Raw genomic sequence first — 24,289 nt, 5'->3', positions numbered from 1 at the left:
CTTAAGCAGTTCCTTGAGTCTCCATAAATATTGCCCAGGTCAGGGAAACTGATGTTTCTGCCCTCCTTAGAAAAGGGAATTTTTACCTGAGATCATTACTTATGATCTCTGTTCAAACGAAACCCCAGCTGTCCTGTTACTGGACAATGATGTGATTCAGAAAGTTTCCATTGCAACGTGACCATTGCTCTTAATACACCATCAAACCAGTGGGACACTCCACAACCTCAGCTGCAATGGAATGGATAGGTGGACAAAGCTATTAGCTGCAGCTCTTTTGTTCATTGCTTGGACCTGGACAAATAATTCACGGAACATTTTTCTGTTTATCTTGCCGACTCTTAATAATGATATATTTTACTCCCCTTTCCATAGATCATTTTGAATTCCATGCACAAGTACCAACCAAGACTCCACATTGTGAAAGCAGATGAAAATAATGCCTTTGGTTCAAAAAACACAGCCTTCTCTACTCATGTATTTACGGAGACAACATTCATTTCAGTCACATCATATCAGAATCACAAGGTAAGCTCTCTCTCACATACTATCACTGAGCCTACCCACTCCTCACCACTGTGTTGGTATAACATATGACATAGAATAGCACAGCACAGGATTAGAGCCAAAATAAACTAATTTCAGTTACCTGCTCATGATCTATATATCTCCAATCCCTGCGTATTCACTTCTATCTAAAAGCCTCTTAAGCCCCACTATCATAGATGGCAAGTGGATGTAGTGTGCATTCCTAGGACTTTTCTATTAGCCTAATAATATTGGTCACTCTCTTTATCTTTAACTAAAGATCCATTTCCCATGAGCTAAATCACAGTGGCTCGTGTGGGTATAGGAGTCACTATTGCAGCTTACACTGCACATGGCTCATAAATGTATTCTTGGAGAATGAGTGTCACTGACAAGAATAGTACTGCCTGACCTTAGTTATCCTCAAAATACTAACAGCGAACTACTTTGTCCTGTAGCCCATGAGTTGCCAGTGCTATTAGATATACATGTAGTTCCAGAATTTAGATATCTCACTTCGTTATTTGCATATTTCACTTCGTTATTTGCATATTTATTTATCAATTGCCTACCTATTAAATGAATAATTATTATTACATGGCATAATTATTTAAATAATCCATCTGCAATTCACATCAAAGTTAAAATAACAATCTTGTTTAAAGAGCCGTGTTATCAGAGAACCTCTTCTGCCCTTGGACAGTCTAGCTAAATGTCTGCATACCCTCCTCATCTTGGTTAGACCAAATGGCGTCATCAACAACTCAACCATGAAACGGGTTGTACTGATTTAATGGGGCAAGATAGGACAACAAGTAAACCAACCCTGGCTTGATGTGAGAAAAAATAAAGACAACATCTAAAATAATTGCTTTGATACTAAGCTGTATTAAAATGACTCCTAACATCACTCCCCCCCCGTACTAGGTCTCCAAATGTAACAACAGGGCTTTCAGGCACAGATTCTTATGAGAGTTAAACTAGTTTAGTATCCAGTCCTATTCCATATATATATATCTCTCCTTTGGCTCAGTATTACTTTTCATGGGTCCACACCACCTCCAGGTCCCTCAGATCGGCCGACTTGGGGTTACTGAACATCTAGGCATAAGCTATGGGGCGACTGCGCCTTTGCGGTTGCAGCTCCTAGACTGTAGAATAGCATCCCTCTTCCCATCAGAACTGCCCCCTCCATCGACTCCTTTAAGTCGAGACTTAAAACTCATCTTTACTCTCAAGCCTTTCTTGACGTCCTCTGAGGAGGGCTATATGTATGTATTTATGTATGTACTTAATCTATGAACCAATGTTGTATAACGTTAGTACCTCACCAATTGTAAAGCACTTTGGCCAACGAGAGTTGTTTTTTAAATGTGCTATAGAAATAAAAGTGACTTGACTTGACTACACTTCTAGAGCATTTTCCCCATTTTAAATGTGTTAAATAGTTAGTAGTGGAAGATTGACCATATATCGATTGCCAGATAGATTTTGTATAACTAAGATCGTGACTAATAATTCAGATGTTCATCTGAGAATTGTTTTATGGTAGATCACAAAACCATTCTTCAATAGAAATAGATTAGCCACAATACTTTTCAACCATTTCTAATCATCTCTACATAGGGGCGCCTTACTCACCATTCACCTGGGGTGTGCAGTAAAATCATTTGATTTTACAAAGTATTTCCCTTTATAAACTTCAATTAACTTTCTATCCCCTGGGCCCGCTGCGCTTCCACTTGCCGGCCCCGTCATCCGCACATGCACAGTTGGAGGAGGGTTGACGAGCCCGCCGACATTTTCAGATCGCCATTTTGACAGGTGTCACAACGGGGATCTTTGGCGTCACAACGGGGGCCCAACGGGTCCACGGGTCATATAGTATATAACTAAAAGCCTCATCTTGTATGTATGTAGGTATGTTTGTATGTTCCTAAAATACAGCCAAATCGGTACACGATAGCTCAACAATTTTAGAGGTGTCTTTCTCACCATTCGCCCGTGGTGTGCAGTAGCAGGTTTTGTTTGATTTTACAAAATATTTCCCTTTATAAACTTAAATTAACTTTCTACCCCCGGCCCCGTCAGCCGCGCCTGCGCAATTGGGGGTGGGTTGCCTCATTCAAGTTTTCAAAGCTGAGATCAAGAGATTTGTATTTATATCAGGCAAAATGCCATTTAATACATTTATACAGATGAACCACAATGTAATAGAATGGCACAATGGGGTAGAGTGTTTAGATGGACTATTCCTATGTTAGTGGATATTTTTAAGGCAGAGATAGATAGATTCTTGATTAATACACGTGTCAGAGGTTATGGGGAGAAGGCAGGAGCATGGGGTTAGGAGGGAGAGATAGATCAGCCATGATTGTATGGCGGAGTAAACTTGATGGGCTGAATGGCCTGATACTACTCCTATTCCTTATGACCTTGTGACCTATGGAGTCCTATGTTTTCACTTTTTACTTCTCCAAACTCCTATTAACCACGTCTGCAGTTTCCTAAAAGAGTTAACCAGAGTTTAACATCGTGGGAACCTCGTGCGATAACAGTACGGCATTCGTGGACCACCGTGGACCACCGTGGCGCTAACGGCAGGTAATCGTGTAACTTGGTGACTCGGGAGAAAATTCAAGCAAGCTTGAATTTCTCCAAGAGTGACTGTACACTTGTGGTTGAGCATTGCAACTTTATATGAACGTAGTGGCCAGTGCGATATCCGTAATAACTCTTGCGGTTACCGTGGGAACTCCTGCGAACGGTAAACCCGGAAGCTGGACAGAGGGGACAGAAGGTGAGTAAAAAAGGTGTTCTCAATATCCTTTAACTGGCGAAAACTTTGGAACTAGTCGTTCGGTGCGAGTTGATTAAAAAGTGTTTGGAAATTTCAAACTTCAAATCAAATGTCTCTCAAACCTGTTGATTGTATCTGATTCCACTTTTCGTAGCAAGTTCCACTTTTCGACACAAAATGCTTGAATAACCTCAGGCTGGAAGCATCTCTGGAGAACATGGATAGGTGACGTTTCGGTTCCAGCTGGGAAAGAGGAGGCAGGATCAAGCGTGGCAGGTGTCGGAAGGAACTGCAGATGCTGCTTTAAATCGAAGATACACAAAATGCTGGAGTAACTCAGCGAGTTACTCCAGCATTTTGATCTCTGGATGGAAGGAATGGGTTCCCAAACTCACCCATTCCTTAAACCCATTCTTTCTCTCCAGAGATGCTGCCTGTTCCTCTGAGTTACTCCAGCATTCTGTGTCTATCTCAGGTAATAGATGGACACGGGCGAGGGGGCAGATGGTTTGAACAAAGACCCTAGATTAAAGCATAGTCTGTAAAATAGGATTGTGAAGCATGGGGAAGGAATGTTTGGGGGGGGGGGGGTGAGAGGGGTGAGGGGAGGGCTGAAAGAGGTGCGAGTCTAGATGGGCCACAGTGGGATGGGGTGGGGTGCGGGCGAGGGAAGGGTAAGAAATGGGAGGAGAGAGGTTGTTAGAGGTTACCTTGTGGCTAGCATCCGTCCATCCATGAGAGATGATGGTGTGGCTTTAGAAACATAGAAAACAGGTGCAGGAGTAGACCATTTGGCCCTCCGAGCCAGCAGCGCCATTCACTATGATCATGGCTGATCACCCAAAACCAGTACCCCGTCCTGCCTTCTCCCCATCTCCCCTGATTCCGTTAGCCCTGAGAGCGAAATCTAACTCTCCCTGATAGGAGTAGAATGAGGCCATTCGGCCTATCAAGTCTACGCCATTCAATCATGGCTGATCTATCTCTCCCTCATACCCCATTCTCCTGCCTTCTCCCCATAACCTGTGACACCCGCACTAATCTCTGGGTTAGGCAGCAACTCCACTATTGTGCCGCAGTGCCGTTCCAAAATTCCCTGTCTGCGTGTGTTTTAATATCCCAGCCCAGCTTTAAACCTGGGAATGGGAAGGGTGATTTTTACAGAAAATAGAACAATACAGGAGGGGACCAGTAAATGGTCAATTAGGGGAGGGCACCAGTAAATGGTGAATTTGGGGAACGCACCAGTAAATGGGGAATTAGAGGAGCGCACCAGTAAATGAGGAATTAGGGGAGCGCACCAGTAAATGAGGAATTAGGGGAGCGCACCAGTAAATGGGGAATTGGGGGAGTAAATGGGGAATTAGGACAGCAGCAGTGATAAACAGGACATACAGCGCGTCAATGAAAAAACCCACCATCCTGTACTCGAAACTACTTAGTATAGGCATGTCTCCAAATGAGCCAATTCAACCAAGGGAGGATATTTATAGTGTGTGAAAAAAAAAGTGACATCATTTGTGCCACGTGTAGTTCACAATGTTCATTCAAGATTTAACGGGAAAGCTCAGGAGACGGACAAGTCACTCGCACAAATAACGGAAATGCCGAGTACCGTGGGAACTCTTTATCTACACCCCGTTATATCGTGTGATATCGTGCTAGACCATGACCACTTCACTCTGGTTACATCTTGCGTCAAGTCGCCCCATGAAAATTGCACATTGGATGAATTAATTCTATCCATGAATCGGTTAGATTGAGCTGGAGCATCCGCAAACAAAAACATTTGACTGGAGACATAAGAGACCGCAGTTGCTGGAGTCTGGATCAAAAAACAAACTGCTGGAGGAACTCAATGGATAGGCAGCAACTGTGAAGGCAAAGGGATGGTCAGTATTTTGGGTTGCGACCCCCCATTAGTGTAGATGTGGAGGGACAATGCAGATGTCTTTCCTGCACGTAATGTAGAGGGGAAAATGCTTGTATAAAGAAATGAGAGGGAGGGACGAGACAGTGGCTGGTAGGTGATAGATGGAATAAGGTAAGAGAGGGGAGATGATGGGCAATGGAACCCAGTGAGGGAGGGGACAGAGGCTGGTGGAACCAGATAAGAGAGGATGTTGAGCAGATCCATTCCACCTCTCCCTCTCATTTCTTTTTGCTTGCTATCTTCCCTCTACATTTTCAGCCTTGATGCAAGGCTTTGATCTGAAACATAGCCAAACCCTTTGCCTTCATCGATGATGCTTGACCCACTGAAGTACTCCAGCAATTTGTCTTTTTCGCTTTTAAAACATGGTGCGGCACGGTGGCGCAGCGGTAGAGTTGCTGCATTATAGGGCTTGCGGCGCCAGAGGCCCGGGTTCATTCCTGACTATGGGTGCTGTCTATACGGAGTCTATATATTCTCCCTATGACCGCATGGGTTTTCTCCGAGATCTTCAGTTTCCTCCCACACTTCAAAGACGTACAGGTATGTAGGTTAATTGGCTTGGTATAAGTGTAAATTGTCCCTAGTGTGTGTAAGATAGTGTTAATGCTGGTCGTCACGGACTCGGTGGGCTGAAGGGCCTGTTTCCGTGCTGTATCTCTGAACTAAATAAATTAAAATATGACTGGATCTTTATTACTAACACCCTGTTAGTTAGAGTAACATTTTAACTTGGTGTATCAATAGATATTGATTGGAAATATATGATTGTGCCCAGAAATATTATCACATTCACGTTTTAAAAAACACACAAAACCAAGTTGTGATCTTCAATTAAAACGTAAAGCCTCAATAAGTTAAATACTCCAAAGCAAATTCAGCTCATTCAATCTCAAATTTTAAATTATACAAATCCATTAAGGAACATGAAAGATTTTTTTTTCCATTTCAGAGTACTTATTACCAACCCTGTATTAGCCAGTGAATTGGAAGTGGAGTGGGGCAAATGACTCCAAGCAAACAGTCTAATCTACAGCAAACTCAATTTACTCATTGAACAGTCTATTTAAATAGCAGAATAATAATCTACAGATAGATACATAGTTACATAGACAATAGGTGCAGGAGTAGGCCATTCTGCCATTCAATGTGATCAGGCTGATCATCCACAATCTGTTCCCCATTCCTGCCTTCTCCACGTACCCCTTGATTCCGCTAGCCCCAAGAGCTCTATCTAACTCTCTTTTGAATGCATCCAGTGAATTGGCCTCCATTGCCTTCTGAGGCAGAGAATTCCACAAATTCACAACTCCGTGTGAAAAAGTTTTTCTTCATCTCAGTTCTGAAAGTCCAGGTACACTATATCCACTGGCTCTCCCCTGTCCATTTTACTTGTCGCATCCTCAAAAAATTCCAAAAGATTTGTCAAGCATGATTTCTCCTTCGTAAATCCATGCTGATTTGGACCGATCCTTTTACTGCTATCCAAATGCGCCGCTATTACATATTTGATAATCAACTCCAGCATCTTCCCCACCACTGATGTCAGGCTAACTGGACTATAATTCCCTGGTTTCTCTCTCCCACTTTTCCTGAAAAGTGGGATAACATTAGCTACCCGCCAATCCACAAGAACTGATCCAGAATATATAGAACATTGGAAAATGATGACCAATGGGCATCCACGATTTCTAGAGCCACCTCCTTGAGTACCGTGGGATGCAGACCATCAGGCCCTGGGGATTTATCAGCCTTCAGTCCCATCAGTCTACCCAACACTATTTCCTGCTTCCACCAGTAAAATGAGGTTCATTTCTCAGAACAAAATATAATGTGAAAGATAACTAAATATAAATTAAATATATAAAATCTCTTCCAATAGTAGTGTGGTGCTGGAAATACACAATCATTATTTCTGCTAGTTATAGCATTGCCACAGAATGCCCCCTTCCCAGTTTTACGTAAAACTCTATACAGATGGGGGAAAAACCTGTTTGGAGAGCAAATATTGGATCAGAAACCATCTGAAGAAGGATAGGGAATAAGGAACAGGCACTTTTATACAGAAGCTTGACCTTTGTCCTTTATTCATAGCTATGTATCTTTGAGATTTCTTCATGTGCTGCAGAATAGGAATTACTAATTGAGTGATCATGGGTGGGAGACTGGCCAAAACATTCATAACTTGAAATTAAATACTTCCATACTTCAGTACAATACATCATGGCAAACCTGACCCTCTTTCATATATGTGTTAGTTGAAAATTATGGCTAAGTAACTACGTAAAGTCAAAAATATTCCACCGGTTTTCACAACTCGTTCGTATTCTGCTAAAAGATAATTAAAAAGTCAAACAGTAGATTTGGCAACTTCTGTTGCCATTGAGAGCATTTCAAACATCATAGAGTACCACACAATTAATCGTGAATAATATAGCAACTACTCAAAGAAACTCACACTAACCTGGCACTCCTGAGGCTGTCGTCTTGAGTAGAATATTTTAAAAGTAGAAAACCATATAGAGCGGTGGCTGAGGCATAGACATATAGCCTACTGAACACAGTGGCTGCTGTGCTACTGTGCCACTGTGATCAGTACAACATATAACATAGAAAGGTACAACACAGGAACAAGCCTATTTCCTTTGCTCCATAGATGCTGCTGCACCCGCTGAGTTTCTCCAGCATTTTTGTGTACCTTCGATTTTCCAGCATCTGCAGTTCCTTCTTAAACACATGAACAAGCCCTTCAGTCCAAAATGTCTGTGCTGAAAAAATGCCAGCATAAACCATTCTCAATTGTCTGCACATAATCCATATTCTTTCATTCTATGCATGTCCATGTGTCTATTTAAAATCCTTATAAACACCACTTTCATATATGCCTTCATCGCCACCCCTGGCAAAGGCTTTCAGGCACCCACCATGTTCTGTGTAAATAACATGTCCTGCGTGTCCCCTTTAAATCTTGCCCCTCTCACCTAAAAGCTATGCCTCATGCCAAATACTAATATCATAAATGACACGCTAACAGTTAGCAGCATGTTAAGACAATATTTTGTTTAATATGTTGGATTGTTAGTCATTGACCCGGGTTCGATCCTTACTATGTGTGCTGTCTGTACTGAGTTTGTACGTTCTCCCCATGACCTGCGTGGGTTTTCTCTGGGTACTCCTGTTTCCTCCCACACTCCAAAGACATATGGGTTTGTAGGTTAATTGGCTTGGTATCATTGTCAATTGTCCCCACGGTGTGTGGGATGGTATTTGTGTGTGGGGATCACTGGTTGGCGCAAACTTGGTGGGCCAAAGGGCCTGTTTCTGTGCTGTATTTCTAAACTAAACTAAACTAAACTGAGCTAAACATGGGCTGGGGGTTATTGGGATTGGAGACTTATTATGCCACTCAATTGTTTTGCAACAGGACAGTGTGGTGATACAAAAGTCTAGAAAGGTTGCTCTTCTGTACAAGAAACTTTTCTTATTAACAGGAATGTAGTCAGGATCCAGGCACCAGGAATGTTCAGTCCCCTGTTTTCACTGCTATCACCGGGCAGAACCCTGAAGTCCACACTAACAGGTTCAGGAACAGCTACTTTTCATACAACCATCAGGTTCTTGAACCAACCAGCATAACCTAATCCTACCTCAGCAATTGAACTTCATGGACAATTTCCAGCACTAATTGTTTATTTTTGCACTAATATCTTCTTCAGGGTTTTTCTTTTCACTGCCTTTATGCTTAATTTATGTTTTTGTGTGATGTCTGAGTCTATGTGTTTGTCTATGTGCCTTTGATGCTACTGTAAGAAAGATTCTCATTGTACCTGTACCTCACAGTATGCGTGCATATGATAATAAACTCGAATCACGGTGACAAAATGAGCCAAATATGACAAATCCTTGAGCTTGCTTTTGTGTTTCTTATAATTAATATGAATGAAATATGTTTAGTTAAATAGGAAAATAGTATCACAGGGAAATGTAGGATGGTAAGAAATATGAGAATATATATCAAACATGATCAAAGATGAAACTACTTATGATATTGGAACTGAGCTTTCAAAGTATTTAATTCCATGAACTTCACTGTGATTTAATAGACTGCATGAAATGAATGTATTACAGTTTCAGACGTGATACTTCAATATTGACTAAACACCCAATTAAGCTCCAAAGGCAGGAAGCTTTGGACCTCAGCTCGCCCTCATCTGGATAACAGCCACACATTTACCCTCTGGTTTAAAGCTCCTGCGCTCCATCTCAGTTAGAATGTTGACATCTTGATGATGATCCTGTTATCATGTTTTAAATCTGTTCTGAAGACATCTTTATTTTCCAAGAGGAAAGCAAATGCTAGGAGTACGAAAGAGCCACTTTAAAAATGAGGGGGAGGGTGGCTTCCGAATCACTGCCCCGCTTCAGTTTTTCTGTAACAGATAGGGATTAATTTCCACTTGAACTCAGCACATGAAGGACCCAGGGGTATATTCTGTGGTTCATTTGTTCCTTAATTTGAAATAGGCTTCTGCGCTATTTCAGATTTAATGGACTACTGAGACAAAGTGGCTTCTATTACATTGTATGGGGCACCAATTCAAATTAAAACATGGAATCAATATTCACAAGACATGGGCTTATCGTTTATGACATAAACTGGCAGTGGTCGCAGACTTTGAACTACAATCTTAAAAGGATGTTTTCAGTAAGAAATGAGGAAATAAGATGAAGACCAAATTAATATGAATGTTGTGCTTTATCTTCACAGATTACCCAGTTGAAGATTGAAAACAATCCATTTGCTAAGGGATTTAGAGGAGGAGATGACAGTGACTTGCGCGTATCTCGTTTGCAGAGGTACGTTATGCAACAAACATGCAGGTACTACATTTTATTTAAATTATTTTTCTGTTCTAATGTTTACATTTCCCTTGTGTATAACGCAATGTGTTTCCTGGCTTGGCAAACTGGATTATTTCTAAGTTTCTTTAACTCTTTCAAAGTAGGTTAGAAGTCAGGAATCTTATTTTCCAATCAGAAATGCCCATTTCCAAATGTAATAAGTTAAATCAATCAGAAAATGGATGGAGAATACATCTAATCCATAAAATATGTGAATGGATTTAAAGTTTCAGGTACGTTTTAAAATCAGTAAGTAAATTATTAAATATTCCCTTACAAAATAGGAGGCTATTTGTCACATCAAATCTATGCCAACACACAGACAAATCCAATTCCTCCGCTCAAGTCCCGAAGAAGGGTCCTGACCTGAAACATCGTTTCTTCCATAGATGCTGCCTGACCCTGAGTTTTGTGTTTTACTCTATTCCTCCACTAATTATCTCTGTAATCTATTTACCCCTCATCCCATTAATTCTATCACCTATCACCTGGGGTGAATTTTCTGTGACATTAACCTGTTCCGCCTACATGCCTCGTGGGAGGAAATCGCAGTAACAAAAGGAAAGATAATGGTCACAGGGAGAACATGTAAACTCTACACAGCTAACGCCAGTGGTTAGGATTCAACCCAGGTTATGGTTGCGCCACTATACCACCTGTTGACTGCATTTCAGAAAAGAGAATAATCGTGAATAGACAGAGGTTCCAGAATGATGAAGTTGGAAGAGATTTAAAGCACAAAACACAAGCACCTTTTTACACTCATTCTGTCTCTTCTCCGCTTGCTAATTGGAGCAGATTAATAAAAACAGCTTGATAGAACAAAGTAATGTAATTCTTGATTTTATCTTATGAGGTTTAGATCTGAGAGGTATTGATGAGTCTGTATCAAAATAACATCCCAGGAATATGGTGTACTATGTTTGTTTCCACATTGTGGAAGAGATATCATGAGAACATAAACAGAGTACCAATGTGCCTCCTGTTATAGGGAAATCCCAAAACAAAGAATCTATGAAACATTGGTGTTTTCTACCTATAATAATACATACATTGAGACAAGTCATGCAAGGTTTTACAATAATGAAAGAAGGGTGTGCATTGACAGAAGTACACTGTTTTCGGTAACTAGAAGTCTAGAATGAGGTGAATGAATATAAAAAAACTATCTGGTATAAAACAAGCAAAATTGAGTTCAAACAAGCAAAAGCAAGCATAGAATTTACTGGAAACAAAACTATTAACGTACAGAAGGATACTGTCAACATCCAAAATTCCAATATACAAAGTTGAACATTTGGATGGTGAAAATGAGAGAATGACAGAAAATGGAAAAAAGAAGGATAGACCAAATATGGAAACAGATGAATGAGGGTAGGAGCATGAATGTGCAGGGAATGGAGGGATATGGAGATAGATAAGATTAGAGTAACTCAGTATTGTGTTTGGCACTGACTTTGTAGGCTAAAGGGCCTGTTCCTGTTCAATGTTCTATGTAAATATGGGAAGCTGTCATCAGAATTTATAAGATTTTTAAATATAATTTTTGTCTGTGAAGAATGAACTATTGATTCAGTTCAATTTTTTAAACTTCATAAAAATGTTATATTTCAATCTCAGAATCTACATACTTCATCCCAGTTTAGTTACATTTGTATTATTAATAATATAATTAAAGATGTAATATCCACAGATGCAATGCAAATACCCATTTACTATAATTCTGATGACATGGTTCCTTGCAATTGCAAGCTCCCAAGTCTGGTGGTGCTTTCATACTTTAGGTGTTGCTTCCCAAAATTGCCAGTTATATTTCCCACATAAATATGTTATTAACAGTCTTTTATCTGGGCAACTAAGTCCAGTTATCACCTCTCTTGAATTCATTCTTAGTCTTAACTAATGTTATCTAATGTATATCTAATGTTACAGGTGAACCTACCTGCAGAATGTTCTTCCCATCTGCTTTGTTTCCTTTTCAGAGAATATCCAGTTATTTCAAAAAGCATTGTAAGACAAAGACTTATTTCAAACCACGGTCAATTGACACCGAAGATGGAAGGCAGCGGGCCTCATGGAACACAGGGTCATCAGCACTATGCTTACGACAACAATGGACCAATACAAATAACGGCAGCAGGCGCCCAAGATCTGGCAATCAGCCCATTCGCACCTCAAAGAGATTCAGGACTGATCTATCACTGTTTTAAACCACGAGGTAACTAATAGCAATGTTTAAGTGCAAAAACAGATGGTGATTCATATATAAGGTTCAAGGAAAAGGTAAAGGATGGTACTGCAACAGTCTTTCCAACAAATTCTATTGTACGGTTAATTTTCAAAAGTGTTCCTTTGATTTGAGATTTAAATGCACAATGAACACTAATTGCCTCTATCCCCCACTGTGTGCATGTGTCCGTATGCATATATATATATATAAACACACACACACACGATCATGTTAAGTTTTCCCCTGGTCATTCATATCCTATTCCCCAAGAATGATTATGTTATTCTTCCAATGGGGCCAGGAGATAGCTCTGGCGGGTAGCATTAAGAACAATCCCAAAAGATTTTATAAATACGTAAGGGGGAAAAGGGTAACTAGTGGGACCTCCTCAGGTCACCTCTGTGTGGAGCCACAGGAGATGGGCAAGATCCTAAATGAGTATTTCTCCTCTGTATTTACTGAGAAGACAGTAGGACGGAGGAAATTGGAGCAGTCACTGGAAGTGTCTTCAGAGTAGTCAAGATTCGTCGAAGAAGTACTGAAGGTACTGTTGTGTTTGAAGGTAGACAAATCTCCAAGGACATTGCGGGAAACTAGAGAGGAAATTGTGGAAGCTCTGGTTTAAATTTATTAGTCGTCCTTAAATACAGGAGAGGTGCTGGAAGACAGGAGGGTGGCAAATGTTGTGCCTCTTTTCAAAAGGGGAAAATGCTGGGAATAAAAGCCGGTGAGCTGAACATCTGTAGTTGCTAAGTTACTGAAGAGTATTCTGAGGGATACGATATACAGGCATTTGGATGGGCAAGGGCTGATTAGGGACAGTCCTAAGGAAGCCGAGGGTGATAGTAGAAGGTTGCTTCTCAGACTGGAAGCCTGGGAACTGCAGCTAGTCCCGGGCCTCGCAGGCGACCTGGGTGCTACTGCCGGTCCCGGGGCAGGCGACCTGGGAACTGCAGCCAGTCCCGGGACTTGCAGGTGACCTGGGCGCTACAGCTAGTCCCAGGACTCACAGGACAACTTCAAACTGCAGCTCGTACGGGGGACTCGAGGGATCTTGGAACTGCAGCCAGTCCCAGGGCACACAAGCAATCTTGAAACTGCAGAAAACTAATTGAAAAACACGTGAAAACTATATTATTAGTATGTATTATTACTAATTTATATATTACCAGTATGTATTATTACTAATTACTAATTTAGTTAGTATGTATTATTATTACCTCCATTTATTAACTATGGCGATAGATGTGGCCCACCATCCGCTCACAAACATGGGTCCTGGCCCCTATGCAAAAATGGTTGCCTGACCCCTGATCTAAATCAATGATTTTGATGAGAACATATAGGGCAAGATTGGCAAGTTTGCTGATGATACAAAAGTTGGTGGTTTTGCAGATCGTGAAGTTGGTTGTGAACGATTGCAGCAGGATCAGGATTGATTGGCCAGGTGGGCGGAGGAATGGCCATATTTCCCGTAAGTCCAGGCAGGGCTGTAGGTTAACCGGGCGGGACAGGCAGAGTTGGGCTGGATTTAGCGCTGCTTCTCTGCGCTGGCTGTGGGCCTCCCGTCTGACTCCCGACATCTCTGGCCACTCCCATGAGTGGGGAGGTGGGGGGGGGGGGCACTCGGATGGGGACAGGGATGGTCCAGTGGCGGTTCGGCAGCAATTGCGGCACTGGAGAGCCGGGATCGATCCTAGTTGCGGATGAGATGCAGGTCTGTGTCCAGGGCTGCCGAGAGTGTTGTTCGCTTGTGACCCTATGACCTGGGCACGTCTCCCTCCTCCAATACTGCGCTCTATCCTCAGTCCCACCCCCCTACTTCCGCCTTTGACCGACTCCTCCCTCCTCCAATCATCGCACTGAATCATCATGTCCCGCCCCCACTGCCTGCTGACTGACATCTCTCTCGTCCAATCGGCGCCCTCGAACATCAGTCCCACCCCCACTGTCTCGAGATTCCACCGGGTTGTAAAATCCGGACTACAATAATTGAGGGGGATCGCCCCCACCTCTAATCGAGGACTAGAGGACACAGGTTCAAGGGGAAGGGGAAGAGATTTAATAGGAATCAGAGGGGTAACTTTTTCACACAAAGGGTGGTGGGTGTATGGAACAAGCTGCCAGAGGAAGTAGTTGAGGCTGGGACTATCCCATCATTTAAGAAACAGTTAGACAGGTACTGTACATGGATAGGACAGGTTTGGAGGGATATGGACCAAGCGCAGGCAAGTGGAACTAGGGTAGCTGGGACATTGTTGGCCAGTGTGGGCGAGTTGGGCCGAAGGACCTGTTTCCATACTGTATCACTATGACTCTATGATTGAAACCTATTGCAAATGCATTAGATACAAATTCATGGTACATGCTCTCCCATACACAAAACCATGATGACTATCCCTAATCAACCTAATCAGGACTGTCCTCAAGATATCATCATTAACTTTCCCAAGTTCTTTAGTCTTTATGTCCTTCTCTGTGGTAAAAACAGAAGAGAAATATTAATTGTGGACTTTGCCCATCTCCTGTGGCTCCACACATAGATGACCATTTTGGATGTTTAGTGGTCATATTATCTCCCCAGTTACTCTTCCCCCTTAATATACTTATAAAATCGAATTGGATTATTTTTAATCTTATGTGCTAGAGCTATCTCTTGCCCCTGTATGTTCTCCTGATTTCCTTCTTATGTATATTTCTCAATCCCCTACACTTGCCCAGGGATACACTCGATCCCAGCTGCCTATACCTGACTCATGCCTCCTTCTTTCTCCTGACCCTTAATTTCTCTTGATATCCAAGACCACAAGAAATTGCAGCGAATTGTGGATGCAGCCCAGACCGTCACACAAACCATCCGTATAATCAAGGATGAGTTGCACCCTGGCCACTCCCTCTTTTCCCCTCCCATTGGGCAAAAGGTATAGAAGTGTGAAAATAGATTTGAGGATAGTTTCATCCCAGTTGTTATCAGGCAACTGAATCATCCTACCGTAACTAGAGATCAGGGCTGAACTACTCTCTACCTCTTTGGTGACCCTCGGACTACCCTTGATCGGACTTTGCAGGCTTTACCTTGCACTAAACATTATTCCCTTATCATGTATCTCTACAAATGGATCGATTGTAATTATGTATTGTATTTCTGCTGACAGGTTAGCACGCAACAAAAAAGCTTTTCACTGTACCTCGGTACACGTGACAATAAACTAAACTTAACTAGGCTCCTTACACCTACTCAACTTGTCCTTCACTCTAACAGGAACATGCATATTTTAAACTCTCACCAACACACTTTCTGGAGGTCACTTTCCCCACAAATAACCTACCCCAATCAACTTTAGCAAATTCCTGCCCCACACCATCATGGTTAGCCTTGCCACAATTTAGAACTTTCATTTGTAGACCAGAGCTATCCATATCCATAACCATTTAAGCTGGTCCCCAAGTGCTCACCCACTGACACTTCAGGCACTTGCCCTGTGCAATTCCTTAAGAATGGGTAAAGCTTTGTCTTTTTCCTTGTTGGGTATTCTATATAAGACAGTTTCCTGAACACATTTGACAAATTCCATCCCTTCAAGCCTTGGCACAATGTCAGTCTCAGTCTATATTGGGAAAGTTAACATTCCCATCTATGACTACCCTATTAGCCTTGCAGCAGTCTGCAATCTCCTGTCATATTTTCTCCTCTAATTCCTTCTGATTATTTTGGGGGCCTACAGTATAATCCTAACAAGGTGATCATCCCTTTTTTGTTTCTTAGCTACACTGGACAATCCCTCAGTAAAGTCATGTCTGACTGCTGCCGTGAAGTTCTCCTGAATCGGTAACGCACTCCCCCTCCTCTTATACCACCACCTCTATCTCGCCTGTTGCACCAGAACCCTGCAACATTAAGCTACCAGTCCTGTCCCTCCCTTGTCCAGGTTTCCATAATGGCCATAACATCCCAGTAGCACGTAACAATCCATGCCTTGAGTTCATCCAACTTACCTGTCATGCCTTTAGCATTGAAATAAATGTAATTTAATCCAACCATCTTTCATGTGTCCAATGTGCTCACCCAAGAAAGAGATGTTGAAATCCTGAGCAAAAAAACAAAGTGCTGGAGAAACTCAATGGGTCAGGCAACATCTGGGGAGAGAATAGACAGATGATGTGTCGGTTTGAGACCCTTCTTCAGACTCAATGGAGTTAATGTGCTTATCTATAATACATTTTTTAAATATTTTATCGGGAGCAAAATAAAGATTGTGACATAAGTCTCAAGATTGAAGTAGAAATTGAAATATTATAAACAAACAACAATATAAATAGACTCAAAAATGTCAATTAGTTTCGGCCTAGAGATGTTATCAGGCGATGCTTCGGGCTTTCTACACAATTTAAATGCATTTTTACATAAATGTATTACAAGAACAAATAGTACTGGAAGATCGCAGCAAGGAGAGAGAAATTAGATCTCAGCAAGGAGAAAATAAATGAATTTCAGGTAAACGATAACTTTTTAGAATTTGAAATTTTCTATTTCCTGTTTTGGTTCGGGTTACCAGTATCCGTAGCCATTTGTTTAAGAAGGAACTGCAGATGCTGGAAAATCGAAGGTAGACAAAAATGCTGTAGAAACACAGCGGGCGCGGCAGCATCTATGAAGCAAAGGAAATAGGCTTGTTCCTGTGTTGTACTTTTCTATGTTATATGTTGAACTGATCACAGTGGCCCGAAACGTTGCCTATTTCCCTCGCTCCATAGATGCTGCCGCACACGCTGTGTTTCTCCAGCATTTTTGTCTACCTCCGTAGCCATTTGCTCCAATCGCATAACATAAATACCGAGGCTAAACGCACAAACGGAATTGACTAAACGCTGCTTCCAAACTTCGGCCCCATTACGTCAATAGAACAATTTATCTGAAGCGAAATACGATAAACAGTCGCTACTTTGCTGCGCTCCCCGTGGACGGACGGGGAAACTGAAATCAACTTCAGCACATCCACGGTTAGCTGCATGTGCGGCACAGAGGTTACACATTTTCTCCACACTGACAATCAGCTTCGATCGCCCAAAGCTTCCTTTTCTCCGCACATTCTGGGCTATCATTATTTGTAACAGGTATTTATTAATCTGTACATCAGTTGTATATACTATACATTATTAATATAAATAGGCAATCCAGTTTATATCTTAATATTAATAGATGTTTTATTCACTGGTGCGTCTATCCAGACGAAGATATTTGTTGTTTAAAGAAGGATCCCAACATGAAATGTCGCTCACCCATTTCCCTCCACAGACGCTGTCTGATCCGCTGAATTCCTCCAGCACTTTTTGTTGTGCTCAAGATTCCAGCATCTGCAGTTTCTAGTGTCTCTCTGGAGATATTATCTTGCTGACATTAATGGGAAATGCAATTTGACTGTGGTGAGGATGAGAGGGCAGGGGGCGATAAGGTGAATGACCAAGGTTGCTTGATCTTGTCAGGGAATGTGACGGTAAATTGACTCTTGCTATCTGGGTAAGTGCAAGAACGGGGCCTGACAGCAGATGGTTAGTAATTAACTGACCTTAGGCTGATAAGCATTCCTTCTGTTGACCGATGTTTGAGGCGATTTGTCTTTGTAGCTATACAGTAATGGTATTTTTACAACAGAGAGCTGAAACGATCCTCCGATTCCTCCTTGGACAAGCTTTTTCCACTTATGGATGGCAGTAAATGATTGAAACGTATATATTCTAGGAAAAAAAGGCTAATGAAAAGAAACCGCATTTACCGACACCGGTTTCTTTAAGAAGATATATATTTTTTAATGTATTGCTATTTCATTCACGTTCTCACTTACACAGTTCTTAGACGCTCTTTCGCTTTTGAGTTTCGTGTCATGCAGTGCGTTGAAAGGGGTTACTGATTGCAGCTCCCGCATCCTCGTCAACACGGGGAAACGTTCTCATATTTTGTTATCAACATCTCACCCAATATTAAGACGTTTAGCCGCTGCGACGCGTCCCGTGGTAATCGCGCCTCAGGTCCCCGGCTCAATCTTGCACTGGGAGATCTCAGAGGCTGGAATCTTGATCAAAACACAACGTGTTGCAGGAGCTCGGCGGGCCTGGCATCATCTGTGGAGGGAACGGACATATGTTTCCGGTCGGGACTTTTCTTCCTCGTCTTCAAATTTGAACTAGTTGGGGGCCATTTGTACCAACAGTGGGCCATCTCACTACACTGACAATATCAAGAAAGGTCGCTGATCTATTCCCTCCATTCTTGACCCGCTTTGTACTCGAGCACTTTCATCTGCAGATTCTTGTCTCTCAAACTGCTTCTTTCACTGTTAACTGCAAGTTTGCACCATTAGAAGCCAAGTCCTTTGTAATCCTCCTACATACTTGGTTGTACTTGTTTCTTTCCACAATATTTTCCCGTATGTCGATTCCTGATAGAGGGTATAGACACTTCTGCGGGGATTAGGAAAGTGAAGGGAAACCAGTCCTTCTTCAATACTATCCACCTGGTAAGGGAGGGGAGAGTCTCTAGCTACACTTTGATGGGCCGCAGCTCTACCTGTCGGACTGAATTCACTGGTTATCTTTGGTAGTAGAAAAAGAAACTCGAGAGTGTGTCACGATGACACAAGAAAACGCAGTATCTGTTACGGTGTTCTCACTTCTTTTCTTCATATTGTCTTAATACACGGAATGAGGCCACGGCGCATCAAGTCTATATCGGCGCTTGAAGCAATCCCATTCCGGCAGTTATTTCGCTGTAACTTCTTCTATCTTTCAGCAACTCCACTCTGACGCTCTACCGTCCAACCACAATACCGCTGGCAATTCACCCGCCATCGAGCCAGTCTTTGGGATTCGGGAGAAAACTCAAAAGTATATTAAAGTTCGGGAAGCATAGATAGGGTAGACAGTCAGGACCCCTTTCCCAATATAGAAATATCAAAGACAGAAGGGTATAACTTTAAGATAAGATGTGCAAAGTTTAAAGGAGATGTGCGGGGCAAGTATTTTTTGCACAGAGAGTGGCGGGTGTCTGGAACGGTGGCGGTGAAGGCAGATACCATAGTGGCGATTAAAAGGCTTTAATATAGGCACATGGACATGCAAGGAATGGAGGGATACAGATCACGTCCAGGCAGAGATTAGTTTATATCGGCATCATGTTCGGCATGGACATTGTAGGCCGAAGTGTCGGTTTCTGTGTTGTATTGTTCTAGGTCACAAGAAGAACCTGTGAAACAGATATGTATTTTTCACTCGGCAAATGGTTTATTTCACTTTGTAGCTACAAGAATGTGAATACTATTGCCCAAAAGATAAGCCGAGTGCCGAATTCTCCCTTTGAACCATTATAGCTAATATATCGTATTATAATTCAATCGGTTCATGGAAGAACATTTTAAAACGTTTGACATTTGAACTAATAAACACATTACCGGGTGTCATTGTGAAACTGAAGATGAATAATATTTTGATTGGATCACAAGGGACTGAGGGAGCTCAACGGGTCGGGCAGCATCTGAGTTGGGAACTGGAGAGGCGACGTTTCGGGTCGGGAGCCTTCTTCAGACAAATTCAATCCTGAACGTCGTCTGTTCACTCCCTCCACAGTTGTTCCCTGACCCGCTGAGTCTCTCCAGCACTTTGTGTTTTGCTCAAGATTCCAGCATCCGCAGTTTCTTGCCTTCAATATTGTGTCGCTGAAGTTGATTGATATCGGTGTCGTTTGATGCCTCAAGCCCAGTGTCCGCTCGTAACATTCACCTTTCCCTGTTTTCCTGTTCACTTTCAGAAGCCCATGGCCATCCAGAGTTGCCCTGCAAGCGGCCTTTTCTCGAAGCTCCCGCCTCCATTGCGGATGACCATTATTTCCGTCCACCACCTTACGACCAGCAGGTGATGAATCCGTCGTATCGGAACGAGCAAGATTTAAGGGATGCCTGTATGTTTTCCGCCCCTGGAAGTGATGTGCCTGCGGGAGCCACGGTCGAAGAGCATCCTTCTCAAACGCTAAACTGCAACATGTGGGCTTCTGTTCCACCGTACGGTAACTGCAGCGTTCAGACCATGGAGACCGTTCCTTACCAGCATTTCTCAGCCCACTTTACCACCACGGCGATGATGCCACATCTCTCCAGTCTTCCTGGACAGAGCTCACAGCCCCCGTGCGAGTCACAGTTCAGTGGCTATCACTCGCCACCGCAACAGCAGGTCCGACAGAGAGTCCCCATCTCCTCTTGCTCACCCCGAGACAGAGTGCCCCTCTCCCCCCACGACAGAGTCCCACCTCCTCCTCATGCCCAGAACCCTCGCGAGTTCCTTTTCTCACAAAGCCTCTCCCTACCGAGGGATCTACCTAGCCAGTACCATTCTGGTTTGGGGCCCGTGACAAACTGGACCGACAGCTGACTCAGAATGATATGAAGAAGCAGTATTATTACCAAGGATGTAGGAAAGGCCTGGGTGTCTACTGTCCAGCGGTTGTCCCACTTCAGATGCTTACAATAGCCCTCAAAAGGTCAATATCAAGACTCCACCTCACACCAAAGAAACCACCCAGAATACTTCTCCAACGATACTGCTTTTCTCACCATTTGCTTGAGATTATAAGTTCCTTGGTCTATGGTGAATTCCCAAAATCAATGGCAAAGATGAGTTCTGCAAATAAGCATAAAACCAAGAAAAACATAAGGGGGCAATCCTGCAGTAATCTCCTATTACTAGACTTGGGAATCTAAGGGTTCTGCAAATTATTTTATGTATTATGGACAGCACTAAAAGACAAGTATTATGTGCTTATATCCAATAATGGAATATATAAATAACAGTATAATATTTTTTTAAATTCATCTATCTATGAATAATTTTGGATGACTGTGAATTCAGTGGCTGGAGCAGTAATTATTTCTGTTTCTCTAACTAATTTCCATTCTCTTAGCTTATACCCTACCCACCAATTCCTATTGTGTGCTCACGTGGTATTTTATTCTGTTATGTAGACTGTGGGCAAGAATTTCATTGCCAGCTGGCTGCTGTTGCTGTACTGAACTGGCCACAGAAAGATGCAAAACATTTGTATAAAGCATCATTCTGCTCTTCCACGGGGAATGGGAATAACTGAACCCAGCACCTTCCAATTGTTGATCTTTGAGGTCCACCGTCTGCAGGGAGACTAAGGAGAATGAATATCCTCTCATTCTGTATTGTCGTGTGCTAGTGAATGAATCCACTGCAGAATCACCAACTTGTAATTCCTTTTGTAATTTAATATTTGAATAAGTGCCCAGTTGCTGATTAGTGCCAAATATATATTCATTTGCTTAATTATCCATGTAAACTAGCCATTTTCATGTGCATAATTATACAATCTTTTTACATGCAGTTTCTGATAAGTAAAGCGAAATATTTGCGAACTTTGGTAATCAATTGTTTGCAGTGTAAAACCTGTGTAAATCATGATGTTCAATTATTGATGCAGAGAAAATTTGAAAAAAAATGTAAGTATTTTATGCAAATGTTCAGTTTGATATATAATTATGGCTTAAAAATATTAAAAGACATTGAGTGAACTTCTCTGAAATCCCATGCTAAATTCAGCTCTGAATCTTTGAAGCATTTCACACATCTGTATCAGTTTTCCAATCCATTTATATTCTAATTCATGATAGAGTCCATGCTGCATAGAAATTATGTTTGTCAGCTGTCAATTAACCTTCTAACTGTTGCCGCTCACTAAACCGCTTGAAGAAAGCTTGTCAAGAACAAGCACTCAAAGGAGCTTTTGTAAAGAATGGTTTTACTTGTGTTATCGTGCTGCATCCCAAAGTGTTTTAGATCAGGAGTATTAGATACTTACACTTTTGCGAAAGGGAATATTTCTCCATATGTTTGACGAAGCAAAAAAAAAAGTTATTTATGAATGAGTTTATATTTTCCCCCAATTCTATCTACAGGGAAATTGGCTCATTTTGGTTTTCATCAATCACCTTTCTTTTGCTACATTTCAGTTTAAGGGTAAATGATCTTCCTGCCCTCTGGTCTGTTTCAGCTGATAGTCTGATATTAACCAAGCAGGATTTTAAAATTATGTTTGGCCTCTCTTCTCTGTGGATAACCTCAACCCTTAAAATCAGACATCAGCAGGCCATTGAATGCAGAAAATGTGGTAATGACATTGCAACACTAATTCATCAGAAACCTTCATTTATTCTGCAAATATTCAACTAGTTTCAAAGAATAATTGAAATGCAATTATATGCAAATGTAAGCTATCAGTTTAATATCATCTCTCTGCATTTTGCAAACGGATAGTTCTATTTTGCTCATTGTCCAAACATTACTGAGTTGCTGAGTGAAGGAATGAACTTACATTTTTACAGCACCATTTTGTATCTACAACACATCTAAGAAAAGACAAATGTACATGATGAGATGCCCAGGTTGTATTTTGTGGCATGGCACCGTTGTATGTTTAAAATAGGCAGCTACCATCTCAAATTCATAAATGATGCAGTGCATAGAGTGATGTTACCTATAAACTAGGAAAAACACGTATTTGATGATACATAGATGACTTTGGACATAAATGTAGGTGGATAGATTAGTAAGTTTGCAGCAGAAATGGATGGAGAAATGGCAGATGGAGTTTAATCCAAGCTAATGTTAGATGTTGCATTTTGGGAGATTGGATTTAAGGGGAAAGTATACAGTTAACGGCAGGACTGTTAACAGAGTTAATGCCCTCTGTCCTCTCACCTTAAACCTATGCCCTCTTGTTTTTGATACCATTCCCGTGGAAACATGAATGTCACCATCTACCTATCTATGCCTGTCCTAATTTTATATATGTCTTCTTCCAGATATGGTCATCAACTCTCCTCCATTTTCTTGCCACAAACCTGCACTAGAAGTAATATATAACAGCTAATCAACTACTAGCATGTATTTGGGATGCGGGAGGAAACTGGAGCAGCCGGAGGAAACCTGTGCAGCTTTGAGAAGAGCGTGCAGGCTCTATACAGGTAGAACTCAGGTCACTGGTTAAGTTCAGTATGGCTATGCTTACTTGAAAGAGCTCTGAGATTTTGAAACAATTTCATAAGATTGTTGTAGAAAAGATGGTTCTCCCTATGGGTGAGACCAGAACTAGGGTTCATCGATAAAAAATAATGACAAATTATTCCAATCAGGAATCGCTGAAAACCTTCCTTACACTGAAAGTGTTTGGAATGTGAAACTCACTTGGTTGAGGTGAATCGCATAGATGTAGCTAAGGAGTAGATCAAAATATGAGTGAGTAAGGGAAAACGATTTGCTGATGAGATTAGATGAATGATTGGATGAGATTTATGATGAACATACATTATAACATGGGTCAGTTAGGTCAAAGGGTTTGTTTCATTGCTGTAAGTTCTTTAGTAGACTATTATCTGAATGGTGGCTGATTAGGAAAAGGGGAGATGCAACGAGACCTGGGTGTCATGGTACACCAGTCATTAGAAGTAGCCATGCAGGTGCAGCAGGCAGTGAAGAAAGTGAATGGTATGTTAGCATGTTAGCATTCATAGCAAAAGGATTTGAGTATAGGAGCAGGGAGGTTCTACTGCAGTTGTACAGGGTCTTGGTGAGACCACACCTGGAGTATTGCGTACAGTTTTGGTCTCCTAATCTGAGGAAAGACATTCTTGCCATAGAGGGAGTACAGAGAAGGTTAACCAGACTGATTCCTGGGATGTCAGGACTTTCATATGAAGAAAGACTGGATAGACTCGGCTTGTACTCACTAGAATTTAGAAGATTGAGGGGGGATCTTATAGAAACTTACAAAATTCTTAAGGGGTTGGACAGGCTAGATGCAGGAAGATTGTTCCCGATGTTGGGGAAGTCA

General features: G+C 41.8%; 1 protein-coding gene across 3 annotated transcripts in view; it reads left to right on the top strand.

The window, feature by feature from the left end:
• The window catches only part of tbx4 (T-box transcription factor 4), a 106,984-nt gene extending 84,341 nt beyond the window's left edge, over positions 1–22,643 (top strand). For 2 of the 3 annotated variants that reach the window (XM_033045805.1, XM_033045802.1), the window contains exons 6-9: positions 376–528; positions 10,030–10,142; positions 12,146–12,381; positions 20,195–22,643. In XM_033045805.1, coding sequence (XP_032901696.1) covers positions 376–528; positions 10,030–10,142; positions 12,146–12,381; positions 20,195–20,811 — 1,119 coding nt within the window. In that variant the 3' untranslated portion in view covers positions 20,812–22,643. The remainder of the gene's footprint in view (positions 1–375; positions 529–10,029; positions 10,143–12,145; positions 12,382–20,194) is intronic. The other variant, XM_033045806.1, reaches the window with a different exon arrangement.
• Positions 22,644–24,289: the final 1,646 nt, after the last annotated feature.

Source organism: Amblyraja radiata, chromosome 28 (assembly GCF_010909765.2).
Source record: "Amblyraja radiata isolate CabotCenter1 chromosome 28, sAmbRad1.1.pri, whole genome shotgun sequence".
NCBI classification, from domain to species: domain Eukaryota; kingdom Metazoa; phylum Chordata; class Chondrichthyes; order Rajiformes; family Rajidae; genus Amblyraja; species Amblyraja radiata.
Note: the sequence above shows the minus strand (reverse complement) of the source record. Positions and strands in the feature narration are given on the sequence as shown.